We start from the raw sequence: 14,361 nt of genomic DNA, 5'->3' as shown, positions 1-14,361 counted from the left end.
CCCTTTTCTGAATCTGTGTGATATGGTTGATTTCCTCATTCTTTGTGAAAACCTCTGTCTCATTGGCTTCTAAGGAACCACACTTTTCCGGTTCGTTTTGACTCCGTTTCTCAATCACTTAAATGTTGGCACTTCCTAGTTTCTATCATCTGGCTATTCTTTTCCCCACTTTACATACTTTCCTATGAGGGTTTTACCTATTGTCTACAGGTAAGCCTAAACCCCAAATCTAAACTTCTCTCTTAAATGCTGTATCCCAAGTGTTTTATCATTAGTCCACACCTTTGCCTTGCCTACTCAGCATCTCCATCTGGATGATAGTCATCTCAAACTTGACATCTTGAAAACCAAATTCTTGATGTTCCTCTCTCATATTGATTCCTCAAAACACTTTTCCTCTCTTATCTGGTGGTAATTCCAAACTTCCAGATGCTTAGCCCCTAAAACTTGGAGTCATCTTCAATTTCTCTCTTTTTCTTATACCCCGCAACTGGTCCATCAATAAGTCCTGTTTTTCCTATCATCAAAATATATTCAGAATCCACTTACTTTCATTGACTCCACTGCTACAACCTCTACTCAATTCACCGTATCTCATTTGAATTATTGTATCAGCTCCCAACTGTACTTCCTGCCTCTGCCCTGCCCCATCCACTCTGTGCTCTACTGAGCAGCCAGGATGGGTTTCTGACCACCTTTCTGACCTCACTTCTCACAATACAGAAAACACTTCTCACAGCACACTTTTCCCAAGCTTCCCTTATATCCCACTTTGAGCAATTCTTTCTCATGTATATGTATGATTCACTCTTTCACATTAATAGGATTTACTCAATATCTCCTTACCAGGAAGTGCTTCTCAGTATTCCATATAGAATAACTCTTCTCCACATCCTTTTCCAAACCTGCTTTACTTTTTTTGATGATCTTTTGTTTTTTCTAATCACAACTGATATATTATACATATATTTTGGGGGGGGAGGGCTTCAGAATGATAGACTCTCATTATTGACTCATACATGGCACTATTTGTTCATTTAATTAGCTCGTTATGTGTTTGTTTTGATATATAGCTGTAAACTCAATGTTCAACACAGAAACCGGAACTACAAATCATTATACATATACATAATATTTATATATTAATATAATTATATATTATATCATATTTATATGTATTATAATGATTTTTATATATGTATATATATATATTTTTTTTTAATTAAAATATAAATGTTCTTGGAGAGCCTGGGTGGCTCGGTTCATTGAGTGTCCGACTTTGGCTCAGGTCATGATCTCACAGCTCATGAGTTCGAGCCCTGCGTCGGGCTCTGTGCTGACAGCTCAGAGCCCGGAGCCTGCTTCAGATTCTGTGTCTCCCTCTCTCTCTCTTCCTTTTCCCTGCTCGTTCTCTATCTCTCTTTGTCTCTCAAAAATACATAAAAGTTAAAAATATATATAAATGTTCTTCCCCCATCCCCACTAGAATGTAAGCTCCATGAGTGAAGGGACTTTGTTTTGTTCCTTCTGCATACATAATTTCTAGAATAGTGTCTGGCACAAAGGCACTGAAACATAAAGCAAGCACTGAATATTAATATACCGAAGTTTTCAAAGGTAATGTCAACACATCCCAAACCAGAATTTCTGTTCTCTCTTCTTTCTTTACACTCCTTGTTTTTTCTCCCAGAAACACAGAACTGCTTTGAGTGCTCCCTCAATGTCTTTGCTCATGCTGACTTCTCTGCCTGGAGAAGACTATATCCCCTTTTGGCCCCAGGATACCTGTACAACTCCTTCCTCAAGAAGCTCATCAGTCACTTCCTCAAAGATACATTCTTTTTCCCCTCCTTTCCCTTTCCTTTCCACAGGATTCTCTCTGTGGTCACACACCTGTGTTTCTCTAATGACCTTCTCCAAAAGGCTGAGAGCGTCTTGAAGTTAGGAAGCAAGTCCAAGATCTCACCTATTATCTTTCCCTCCACCTTTTAGGGTGCAATTAGAAGCAGGCATTAGTATGTTCAGTTCACAGATTGAGTAACTGAAGGACACCCCATCCAGGTTCAGAGATGAAGAAAAAGCCCAGAACCCCTCAGGAATCCTCTTTGGAACTTTGTTTCTATCCTTCGGGTGGCTGGTCAGTTCTCTCTGTCTTCAGTAAACCTTGCTATAAGCCTGGGTTCCTCTCTGTGCCCCTCTGGAAGGTAACCATGGATACTATTGAGCTGACACAAAAGCCTTCAGTTAATGGAGACTCCAAGTGGTTTTTTAGGACACTTAGAGGGTTTCCAGGCGAGGGGCAAACCTTGGAAGCACTTGCAAAGCTAAGACTTTTGCTTCAGGCTCCCAGGCAGGGTGTGTTTCAGTGAAGGGAGACGCTAATGCTCAGCAGAGCTCCGTAAGCTTGACAGGGCTTAGTCCCTCTCTAAGGTATTAACTAGCTGTGAGTTGAGAACCAAAGGGAGTCCCAGGCAAAACGCAGGGCCCCTGAGGTGAATCTTCAACAGTGGGCTGGCCCAAGTGATGCCAGCAAAAACACGGGCTCCTGAGGGGATCCAGGCCACAGAGCCTAGAGGTAATGGGGGTGTCCTGTCCCCAGTTAAGGGGGCCTTCCAGCAACGTCTCCCTACTCACATCCTTGCCCCAGGGGCGTTTTTCTACTCTCAGCCCAGGACTACAGACAGACAGAGAAATTCACACCCATGACGTTTTTAGGAGGCTCCTTATTCCCTTGGAGCCCTTTCTGACCGCTCTCAGGGTGCCCTCGTGCCTTCTCCGACCTCCGGGAGTCCTGGGTCTTCCCTCACATCTTTGCATTCTCAAACAAGGAGCTCCTGGAGGGTGGGGAATCTAGGGAGCCCCACTCACTCCTAGACTGTCTCGGAGCTGGGTCCCAACTTTCCAGTTCCTGCCTCGCGTGGCTCCTCCCGAGGTAAGACCGGGAATCCAAACCGCAGAAAGGCTCAGTTCCACTGGGTGGAGGGTAGGTGTGCGTCAGGGTCAGTGAGGGCGTGTGTGGCTAAGCCTGCCGGTTACCTGAAGTGAGATCTCTAGGGGAGGGAGGGAAAAAGAGGGTGCGGGAGTTGGACTTGGGGGCGAGAGGTGGCGGCAGTTTCCCGGCGCTTTGACGTAGACTTGGAGAGGCGCCGAACACTCCCACTGCTTAAGAGGCACCGTAGCCTTCAGGACGCCGGGGCTGGGGACCGTCACTCGCTCCGGGAGCAGCCTGAGCTTTTCCTCTCCATACACTCGAGGGAATCCAGAGAGGGAGGTAAGTGCGAAGGGGTGCCCTCCTGAGACCTGGGAGTTGAGCCTCGGTGTAAGGAAAATAATGGGGCACAAAAGACACAGCGGGTCTTTGGCAGCTCCGCCTTGATGTGGGTGAGGCCGTAGAACCAGGTGTGGGATTGGGACGCCGCGAGCACAGCGCGGGGCTCGTAGCGGGGCGCACGCCGGACCCCAGGGTTGAGGAACTTCCAGGCTCGAGAAAGACTCCTGAGAAGGGAATCTAAAGGAGCCGGTGTGAGCGCTGTGGTGCAATCAGGCAGGGAGTCCAGGACAACACTAACTTCAGCACGCTGGACAGCGGCCCGCCCTCTTCCGATAACTTGCCACTGACACTTGGACTTGTCCCCTAAGGAAAAATAGCCTTTGGGGCAACTCGACTTTGACATTTTAGTTGAGAGGAGGACGTACTGAATATAATTTTGTTCACGGAGAGATCCTGTGTAAGTGATCTGAAATATTTTTGAATAATCTCGTATCTCCGCGTACCTCTTCCAAATAGGACCATGCCTTGTTCAAAGGCAGTTCTGGAATATTGATTTCAAGGTACCTCAATATGTTCTGCTGCTGTGCAGAAGAGACAGATTCCATCTTAAGGTGTTATCCTCCTTACATATTCCAAGATAGATGTATTCCCATAAGTGTTCCTATGAGCGGTGCCTTGCTTGCCTTTGTGATACTAACATCTAAAATGTTTGGAAATATAAGGGAAAACTAAAAGTGAGCTACATGTACTCTCCTGTTTTTTCTTTATGTGAGAGTTGTTTCAGTGTGATATACATTTTGAGTAGTCTTAAAGGGTAAGATAAGCTTGTTTCCTTGGAAAAAAGAAAATTTAGATTATTTTAAGAACATTGTTTCTCGTTGCACTTGTCTGAAGTGTAACATAATAATTTCAAAGTGGTATGTGGTTTAATTGTATTGTAACAGGCTTTGAGAGCCAGAAAAGTTGAGTGAGAGGCAAATATTTTCATTAAAATTCTTGAGATTTGTGGCAAGAAGAAAGAAATGATAAAACATCATCTTTATGAAAGTTATATGAGAATTGTAGAGCATTTTAGGTATTAATAAAGTGTCTATTAATTCTACTCTAATTGATTGAATATATGCCCCTTAGTTCTTATACTTTTAGCACACTACCTTATGTTTGTTTTTATTTATAACATTTTACTATTCTTATTTGTTTTAAAAAATTGAAAGTCACCCCGAATAAGAAAACATTTAAGGGTAAAATAGTTTAAAATTCTTAATTGCATGTGAGTCCTGGATGAGAAATAGGTAGGCTAAATTCAGATATTATAGAATAATTAAAGCCATGCAGCAAGATTTTAAATTTTCACTTACTATTCTTTTCAACTATGTTCCTCTGTACTCGGGAAAAACAAGTTCACTTATTCATCTCACAAAGGAACATGTCTTAGGAATAAACACTTTTTAATCTAAGTATCTTGGTTTTACAATACCTGGCTCGACGATGAGTCATTTTAGGTAGAACGGGGCTTATGATCTGGGAGGTATGATAAGACTTTTCCTAGGGACAATGGTGCATTTTCTTTGCTGACACCAAGGTTTCTAAAGGCATAATTATTTTCATTACTGAGTGGAGATCAAGTGAGGATTCATAAGATATTTCCATTCTGTGCAGTTTCAACACCATGGCCAATCCTGGGAACAGAAGAGGGATCTACCGCCCCTTGACCCTTACCTGCTCCCTGCTCATTGTGGGAATGTGCTGTGTGTCTCCTTTCTTCTGCCATAGCCAGACAGACCTGCTGGCCCTTAATCAAGCTGATCCTCAGTGCTGGGAATCTTCTTCAGTGCTCCTCCTAGAAATGCGGAAGCCTCGAATTTCTAACACTGTTTCAGGTTTCTGGGATTTTATGATCTACCTAAAGTCATCTGAGAACTTGAAGCACGGGGCACTGTTTTGGGATCTGGCCCAACTCTTCTGGGACATCTATGTGGACTGTGTCCTCTCCAGGAACCATGGCTTAGGAAGGAGGCAATTGGCTGGGAAGGAAGAGGAGATTTCAGCAGTGCGTCCACAGCACACAGGGAGAAAACAAGGTGGTGAACTCTAGATCCCATGTTTTTCGAAAGGGTCAATGAAGTATGAATGTGAGGAATTGTGAGGAAGAGGGAAATGGCTTTCGGGGAATCCATTGCCACATACATTCCTCTCAGGGGTGAACCCAAGAGCACATGAGTGATAGGAAGATAGCACTGCCTTTTGTATTTCATGGTAGCTGTTTGTATCAACATATTGTCATTTTCATACTTCATGTAAACAGCAGCAAAGAAGAGTCAAAAAGGCAAGTAAGGAAAAGCATGATTCTCTGTCATTTTCATACTTCATGTAAACAACAGCAAAGAAGAGTCAAAAAAGCAAGTAAGGAAAAGCATGATTCTCAAAATACAACGTAAAGGCATAAAGCGATTAGCCTGAATATTAGCAGTCATAACCTGTCTTTGCATGCTATGGATTTGGGAAGATTTGAATGTAAGTCTGGGGAATATTCACAGCACGCAAGCTCTTGCCTCTTTTAAATAGAAAAAAAGACTGCTTTCATGTAAATGGAGAGGCTCCTTGTAATGTACTTAGTTGGTGAAGTAAAGGGCATAAAAATTGGCTAGCTTGCAGATTCACTCCTCGTTGCTTTTTGAACACATCTCAAATATGTAATTAACTTCCAGCAAGTTGAATGATTAATTTTTAGTAATTTGGAACTTCTGACAAATTTAGAGATTCTCACTGGTGTAAATATTTTATTAAAAAACAGTCTTCTCTGGGGGCACTAGAAGAAGTATCCTTTATAGAATTAGAATTAGAGCAAGTGAGCCCCTGTGACTAAGCTGAGAGATAGATACCCTGGCCCTATTCATATTGTTTTTGTTCCATTTTTAGAGTTGTTTCAACCAATGAGCTTGCAATCCTTGCAGCAAACCCTGTTTGGGTGCTTAGAATCATTTAAGCAATAGTGCAAAACTGAGGCATAAATAAAATTTACATTTGTATATTTTATTGTGAGAACTGTTATAATCCCTATAATTTCCCTATTAAAACAGCACTTAACAGTAATATTTCTAGAGCAACACTTTTCCGAGATTGTAGAGCTTTTCTATATCTAGTTTGCTTTAACCTCACTAAAAATCTTATGATTTGCTGATCCACTAAACCAGATAATCCTCTGCTGTTATTTATAGATAAATTTATTATTTTGGCAAGTGTCATTGTAACTTAAAACAATTTCCATATTTAGAGGAAATATTCTTCTATCAGCTTAGCTGCTAAAGAAATACAAAAATAAGCATCTTTCAATGTTGGTTACCAATATTTAAAAATTATTTAAACAGAGGCTGTTTAGACATCAGCATCAAGAGAATTACATACTTTCTTCACTTGCAGTCAAATGCTCTACCCCTGTATATTTTCTTCATTTGTACTGTAGGACTCTTTCTTCCATTCTTACCATATTTAGTTGTCATACTCAAATCACTACCAATATTTATCTTTTATATTTTGCACTCACTTTGAATTACTAAATTATCTATAGAATAAATGAATGTAATAATATTTGTGTTCAGATGAACACGAGAATAAGTATACACACACACAAGGTCTTTCTCTAAAGCAGCTTTCAGTTTGCTTGCTTGCAATGTGGCTATCAGAATAGTCAGAAGCTTCATGTAATTTTTGGAGCATATTTCAACATAGCATTTCTATCTTCTTCTTCTTCTTCTTTTTAAAGGCAGTAGATTTATCTTCAGCTTTGGAAGCCACTTTTTTAATCTTGCTACAGAGTTGCTGTTGACTCAGCTGGTCTGCAAACTTTAGTCAGAGTGACTATGTAGCAGGAGGGAACATTCCACTTTATTGGAGTTATTTTAATGTTTGACATAAACAACTGTTTGCAGATCAGGAAACAAAGCTTTCCATTTTGATTGTATCATCACAGTCAAAGAGGGTCTTGGGTCAAGGAGACACCGTGTCTAAAAGTTAAATAGTTGCTGGAACATCGAGATTTCATCTCAAGAGGCTTGCGGAAATCTCTAGTGGCTCAGCGGGGCTCTGGATGTACCTGCACGGATTCTCCACTAACTTTTTCTATTGTCCTTGGGGGATTAATATGCTACCAGGTTGGGATGGGGGTGAGGGTGAAGAGATGTTTGTCTCTCTAGTTCTCAGGGAAATCAAATCAACCAGAGCAGAAGGGAAGAACTAATATGTCTACATAATATGCAAGAGAGTTCTTATTTTGATATCCTCAAGTTTAATAGTTTAAATACACTTGAGAATTGTTGCTATGAATCATACTTTGCTAAAAACATAAAACTCCTGGGTACCTGGGTGGCTCAATTGGTTGAGCAACTGAATCTTGATTTTGACTCAGGTCATAATCCCAATGTTGTGGGATCAAGCCTGCGTTGGGCTCCACACTGAGTATGGAGCCTGCTTAAGATTCTTCTCTCTCTGTCTCTCTTCCTCTGCCTCTCTCCCCCTCCTTCTCTAAAACAAAACAAAAAAAAAAATTAAAAAAAAAACCCAAACCATAAAACTCCTATTTTGTATGCCAGTATATCCTATTTGTTACTATTGGGCCAAAAACTATGAAAACAAGAGATATTAAATAGCTATGCAACCTCAGTCAACTTATTTAGCCCTCAGTTTCTTCATCTGAAAAAGAGGGGTGTGGAAAGAGAGGAACTGTAAAGTCTCTTTATGTTCTCCTTTCTAATGTTCTGTGATTCTATAAAAAAGAAATTTATGAGAGGCATGTATTTAACAATCAATAGAGTCTGGAAGAGCTTTACCCCAAGGACAGCTTGTTGAGCTGGGTGATGACCTAGATACTATAGTTGTTTATAACAGTGCTAAATAGGAACAGAGGGAATCTAGAAATGAGAATTCCAAAAATTCTGAGGTCTAGATGTGTTCTCACTTGAGAAAAGACTCAAAAGATCATTATTAGTTTGTCTAGAAAGGATGAGTTATTAACTGAATGCTGTAATATACAGAAGGTGTGAAAATGGTGTAACCAGCCTTAACCACCAAATTATGATGGATTTTGTCAAGGCAGAAGGAGGGAGAGAGTTATTAATTGACTTAGGAAAAGAGTAGGCTGATAACTTCCAAATAGAAAATGACCGATTTGACGTTAACTCATGGGTTAGTAAAGGCTTCAATGCAAATGAAGGGATTTTGAAGTATATCCTTGTTTGTGTCAAAACCCAATGGCCCTTTCCTTCAACAAATCATGCTTTGCCAGTGAGAGAAATTAAAAAAAAAAAAAACCTGCCTGCCTGAGACTGGCAGTTTGTATGTTCTAGAAAAATTGGGAGTCTTTGCATTCCTTCATGATAAGAACATTAAAATTCAGATTTATAATTTGATGATATTTGCAGTTGGTGTCTAACTAGCTGGTAAATGTTAGTGCTTGTTTTTGTAAAACACCAAGCATTAGAGAAAACAGTGCTTCAGAAATATAAATAATTAGATGCACCAATGTTTGATTTTTGTTTTACTTTACTTACTCCAAGAAATTTCCTAGAAACATCTTTAGAAATTACTTATCTAGAACTCTACCCTAAAGAAATATTCAGAGATGTAACCAATCATGCAGTACATGAATCTTCACTGCAAAGCTATTTATAAAAGTAGAAAATGTGGAAATAATTGGAACGTCGCACAATAAGGTAATGGTTCGCTAAATTATGGTATAAAGTGTGTATGCATAAAATTATGGTTATCTCTGAAAGATTATATTATGTGTAATTTAAGTTTTTTCTGTATATTTTTGTATTAAAATTATATAATGACCACTTTTACTTGTTTAGTCAGAACATATCTTAATACATGCATTTTAGTTAACAAGGACATGTCTTTATTATACTTTACTTAGGTTATTTAACTAAACTGCAAAGGACACATAAACACAGATTTACATGCACACTCCTGCAATAAATTTATACAGACTTCTGATAGAGTGACAGAAATAACAAACTTTAAAACCAATTTATTGACATTTAATTAACCTGAGAATAATTTGGTGCTCTAACAACTAATTCCTTTTCTCTGCTTTCAGGTGCATATTCTCAGCAGCTAAGAACACCTTTCCTAAAGAAGAAAGAGTTGATTGAAGGTGTGATAAGCATGCACTTGCACGGAAGTGGGTCTAAACTCATTGGGAAAGTCACCCGTGGCCTGGAAATAAAGAGAAAGTAAATCTAACCTCAGAGCTAACTCGTATCTTGGAACTAAAAAAAAATTGTTTCCTTGACTCCTGATCATTTAATTACTTGAAATGGGAATGTCCAGAGGTAAATATTAAGCCACATTCTCTCAGCGTACCTACTTAAGGTTTTTCATTATTTTAGCCTGCTAGCATGTTCCTTCAAAGGGTGGCTTTACTGCCAGCTCATCCCACTATCTGAAAGAGTTAAAATAGCTTCCAAAGATGACCGGGGGATTGGGCGAGTCACATTGTTTGTATTCACTCTGATCAGTTGTTCTGGGATGCTGGATCTTGGTGAACTGGAGTGCCATACATTTAACTTGAATACACTGCATGACTTCTAAGCCAGTAGCCACTGCTTACGTACAGGCATAATGGGCTATATTTATTACCAGTTACTGACTGTCTATAATACCTAAATCTTGTTTGAAAGAATATTTTTGAATAATGAATAAAACAAAGAACAAGAAAAACCATATGCAATGGCAAATAAAGCATTCTTCTAATGGAAACAAAATTAATAAAAGCTCTGGATCCCAAGTGACGTTATTGGAGTCTTTTTTTTTTAAGTTCATTTTTATTTATTTTAAGAGAGAGACAGAGCAAGCAGGGAAGGGGCAGAGAGAGAGGGGGAGACAGAATCCCAACCAGACTCCACACTATCATTGCAGAGCTGGATGTGGGGCTCAAACCCACTGTGAGATCATGACCCAAGTCAAAGTCAAGAGTCAGTCGCTCAACCAACTGAGCCACCCAGGAGCCCCAGAGTTTTTTTTTTTTTTAATTTTTTTTTTAACATTTATTTATTTTTGAGACAGAGACAGAGCATGAACGGGGGAGGGTCAGAGAGAGAGGGAGACACATAATCTGAAACAGGCTCCAGGCTCTGAGCCATTAGCACAGAGCCTGACGCGGGGCTTGAACTCATGAACCGCGAGATCATGACCTGAGCTGAAGTCGGATACTTAACCAACTGAGCCACTCAGGCGCCCCAGTCTTTTTTTTTTTAAGTAGGTTTCACAACCAGCATGGAGCCCAATGAAGGGCTTAAACTCACAACCGTCAGATCAAGACCTGAGCTGAAATAAAGAGTTGGACACTTAATTGACTGAGCCACCCAGGTGCCCCAAGGAGTCTTTTTATTCCAATATTTTAATTTTTTAAATATTTATTTTTGAGAGAGACAGAGACAGAGTGCAAGCAGAGGAGGGGCAGAGAGAGAGGGAAACACGGAATCCAAAGCAGGCTCCAGGCTCTAGACCGTCAGCACAGAACCCCACTTGGGGCTCAAACTCGGAATGGTGAGATGATGACCTGGGCCGAAGTCTGATGCTCAACCAACTGAGCCACGCAGTCGCCCCATATTTCAATATTTTATATTACCATTACTGACAATCTAAACTCTAAGAAAAGAACAGTAAGTATAAGTATCTTTCAATTAGCTTATTTTCTATTTGATTAAATAATAAAACCTTATAGGTGGTTAGTTACACTTTGCACTGCAAAGCAAACTAAAATTAAAATGAACAGTATTATAATAAAGGAATCCATAAAAAATTTTTTCCTGAAAAGTGACCAGACCCAAATGAGGCTCATAACAGAGAAGTTCAATGAGTAAATTTATTTGAGATCCAGACACAATGTGATTTTTTAATATCTAACTACTTCATTCCTCCAATTGTACTATATAACCAATGCTTGACAACGAGTTTGAATTTCAGATATGTTAACAATTGATTTGCTTTTTCCAGATCTAAAGGAAGCTTCAGGAAATGTTTTCACTGAAGGTTTAGGTCCTCCTTAAACTAAAAATCTTATCCAAAGGGTTATCAGAAGACAGCCACAACTGAGAATTAAGTCCTAACAACAGGGGAAGTGAGTCCGAGGAAGGAACTGGCTTTTCCTTGTTAACCTTCAGCTTTTCTTTGTTAAGAGAATGAGCACATTAAAAACTGCCATTTTATCATTTCTTTAAAAAAATTTTTTTTAAAATATTTATTTTAAGAGAGAGACAGAGCATAAGGGGGGGATGGGCCGAGAGAGAGAGACACAGAACTTGAAGCAGGCTCCGGGCTCTGGCTGTCAGCACAAAGCCCAAACTCACAAACTGCAAGATCGCGACCTGAGCCAAAGTCGGCCGCTTACCCGACTGAGCCACCCAGGCGCCCCTACATAGGCTTACAGTATTCCTTTCATGCCCCTCTCTCTAATACCTTTTATCACATTCTTAAAAGCCATCTCTTACAAATCATTATTATTATCTTATTATTATCTTATTATCTTATTATCTCTTACAAATCATTGAAGAAATGCCCCTCTTGCTTACAGAAAAACCTGCCTGTGGCTCCCCCGTCACCTTGGTGCTCTACAACTGGGGCTGACAATTTTTTCTGTAAAGGATCAGATAGTAACTATCATATGCCGGTAGGTCATCTAGTGTCTGTTGCAATGAATCATCAACTCCGCTTTTGTAGAATAAAAGTAACCATAGACACTATGTGAATGAATGAGCGTGGTGATGTTCTAATAAAACTTGCCTGTGGACAATGAAATCTGAATCCATATCACTTCTAAGCGTCACAGCATATTCTTCTTCTTTTGACTCTTTCAACCATTTTTGAAAATGTAATAACTACTCTTAGCTCATAGCTCGGACAAAACAGGCAGTCGGCAGGGTTTGGCCTGTGGGCTGTAGTTTGCTGATCTGTGTTGTAGGGGATGCTTATTAAACTTGTAAGGAATAAGTTGGGAGAAAGTGAGAAGAAGAGCGAAAAAAAGCAAAATAAAAAAATTGTGATAGGCTAGAGAGCAAATATTAGCATGAGGTTGAACAGGGATAACCCACTCTTAATCCTATGTAAATGGCCATCATTTTCTTCTGGGACATTACTAGAAATTACAGATCATATAAATAAAAATCCATGACTCTCTAAATGCAACATGGGTTGCACATCAAGACAATATCCATAAGACTGGACTCGTAGCAATATTTATTGAGAGAAAATACAGAGTAGAGGCCCAGAAGCTGGGTTCAAATCTCAATTTCATCAACTACTGGCCAAGCAACTTTTGACAAGTTATTGAACCTCTTTGTGCCATAGTTTCCTCATAAAATGAGATATCTATTTGCTAGTTTTGTTGTGAGGAGTAAATGAGTTGGTACTTACAAGGTGCTTAGAAACTAAGTACTCTAAAAGTAAAAAAAAAATGTTAGCTATTACTTTGGACATTATTAAATTAAGCATCTATACTGGCGGATAGGTACATTAGCCAAACACATTGGGTGCTGGATTTTAGTGAGAAATATTCACGTTTTAAAAACAAAATTATTTTGAGATCATCATTGGTTCATATACAGTTATAAAAAAATAATACAGAGACATCCTGTATACTCTTCATCCAGTTCCCCCAATGGTAACATCTTGCATAATTATAGTACAATAATGCGACCAGGAAATCAACATTGGTACAATCCACAAAGTTTATCCAGATTTCATCAGTTTTGCATATACTTGATTGTGTGTGTGTGTGTGTGCGTGTGTGTGTGTGTGTATTTAGTTCTTTGACAAGCCTGGTCTCCATCAGGAGCATCATCTCACATGAAAAAAAATGCTCATTTCTTTCAATTATCAGGGAAATACAAATCAAAACCACGATGAGATACCACCTCACACGTGTCAGAATAGCTAACATTAACAACTCAGGCAACAACAGATGCTGGTGAGGATGCAGAGAAAGAGGATCTCATTTGCATTGCTGGTGGGGATGCAAACTGGTGCAGCCACTCTGGAAGACAGTATGGAGGTTCCTCAAAAAACTAAAAATAGAACTACCCTATGACCCAGCAATTGCACTACTAGGCATTTATACAAGGGATACAGGTGTGCTGTTTCGAAGGGACACATGCACCCCCATGTTTATAGCAGCACTATCAACAGTAGCCAAAGTATGGAAAGAGCCCACATGTCCATCGGCAGGTGAATGGATAAAGAAGGTGTGGTGTGTGTGTGTGTGTGTGTGTGTGTGTGTGTATACACAACAGCGTAATAATTGGCAATCAAAAAGAATGAAATCTTGCCATTTGCAACAATGTGGATGGAACTAGAGGGTATTATGCTAAGCGATATTAGTCAGAGAAAGACAAATATCATATGACTTCACTCATGTAGAATTTAAGATACGAAACAGATGAACATAAGGGAAGGGAGGAAAAATAATATAAAAACAGGGAGGGGGACAAGAGACTCTTAAATACAGAGAACAAACGGAGGGTTGGTGGAGGCATTGTGGGTGGGGGGATGAGCTCAATGGGTAATGGGCACTAAGGAAGACACTTGTTGGGATGAGCGCTGGGTGTTATACATAGGGAATCAATCACTGGAATCTACTCCTGAAATCATTCTTGCACTATATGATAACTAACTTGGATGTAAATTTAAAAATAAAAAATAAATTTAAAAAGAAAGATATTAATACGGGCAAAAAAAAAAAAGAAAATACAGTCATCAATTCACTAAGTGCTACTTGAAGAAGACAGTTGCATTAATTCATGTAGATCACACACTGGAATATCACTAATAAGGTATTCGAATGAATAATGGCCCTCTATCGGATACCCAACACACCTGGATTTGACTTGGCCTTTTTTTTCCTTTGCCCCCACTCCCGGGGCTTTCGTCTGAACTGCAGGACTGAGATACGTGAGTAGGGAGTTGAAAAAAATAAAACTTACTTTCTTCACATTTCACACCAGATTATGGAGAGGTGAAAGGCTTAATTCTTTTAGTATAGATTTTGAAAATATGTTTCATCATCATCCAAGGGGTCTTTGGGCCTGGACTCA

The 14,361-nt window shown here is 39.6% G+C and overlaps 1 protein-coding gene across 1 annotated transcript; it reads left to right on the top strand.

The window, feature by feature from the left end:
- The first annotated feature begins 4,935 nt into the window (after positions 1 to 4,935).
- On the top strand, positions 4,936 to 10,050 carry FAM237A (family with sequence similarity 237 member A). Its single transcript, XM_060623192.3, has 2 exons — positions 4,936 to 5,352; positions 9,369 to 10,050. The coding sequence occupies exons 1-2, from the start codon at positions 4,941 to 4,943 to the stop codon at positions 9,506 to 9,508; spliced, it is 552 nt and encodes a 183-aa protein (XP_060479175.2). The 5' UTR covers positions 4,936 to 4,940; the 3' UTR covers positions 9,509 to 10,050.
- The last annotated feature ends 4,311 nt before the right edge of the window (positions 10,051 to 14,361 follow it).

The sequence above is a fragment of the Panthera onca genome, chromosome C1 (assembly GCF_046562875.1).
Source record: "Panthera onca isolate mPanOnc1 chromosome C1, mPanOnc1 haplotype 2, whole genome shotgun sequence".
Lineage (NCBI taxonomy): Eukaryota > Metazoa > Chordata > Mammalia > Carnivora > Felidae > Panthera > Panthera onca.
Note: the sequence above shows the minus strand (reverse complement) of the source record. Positions and strands in the feature narration are given on the sequence as shown.

What these genes read in the sequence shown, in the direction of transcription:
- FAM237A (XM_060623192.3), top strand. Translation starts at nt 4,941, where the DNA reads ATGGCCAATCCTGGGAACAGAAGAGGGATCTACCGCCCCTTGACCCTT. An exon ending in GCACACAGGGAGAAAACAAG is followed by an intron (nt 5,353 to 9,368) that starts GTGGTGAACTCT and finishes CTCTGCTTTCAG; the next exon opens with GTGCATATTCTCAGCAGCTA.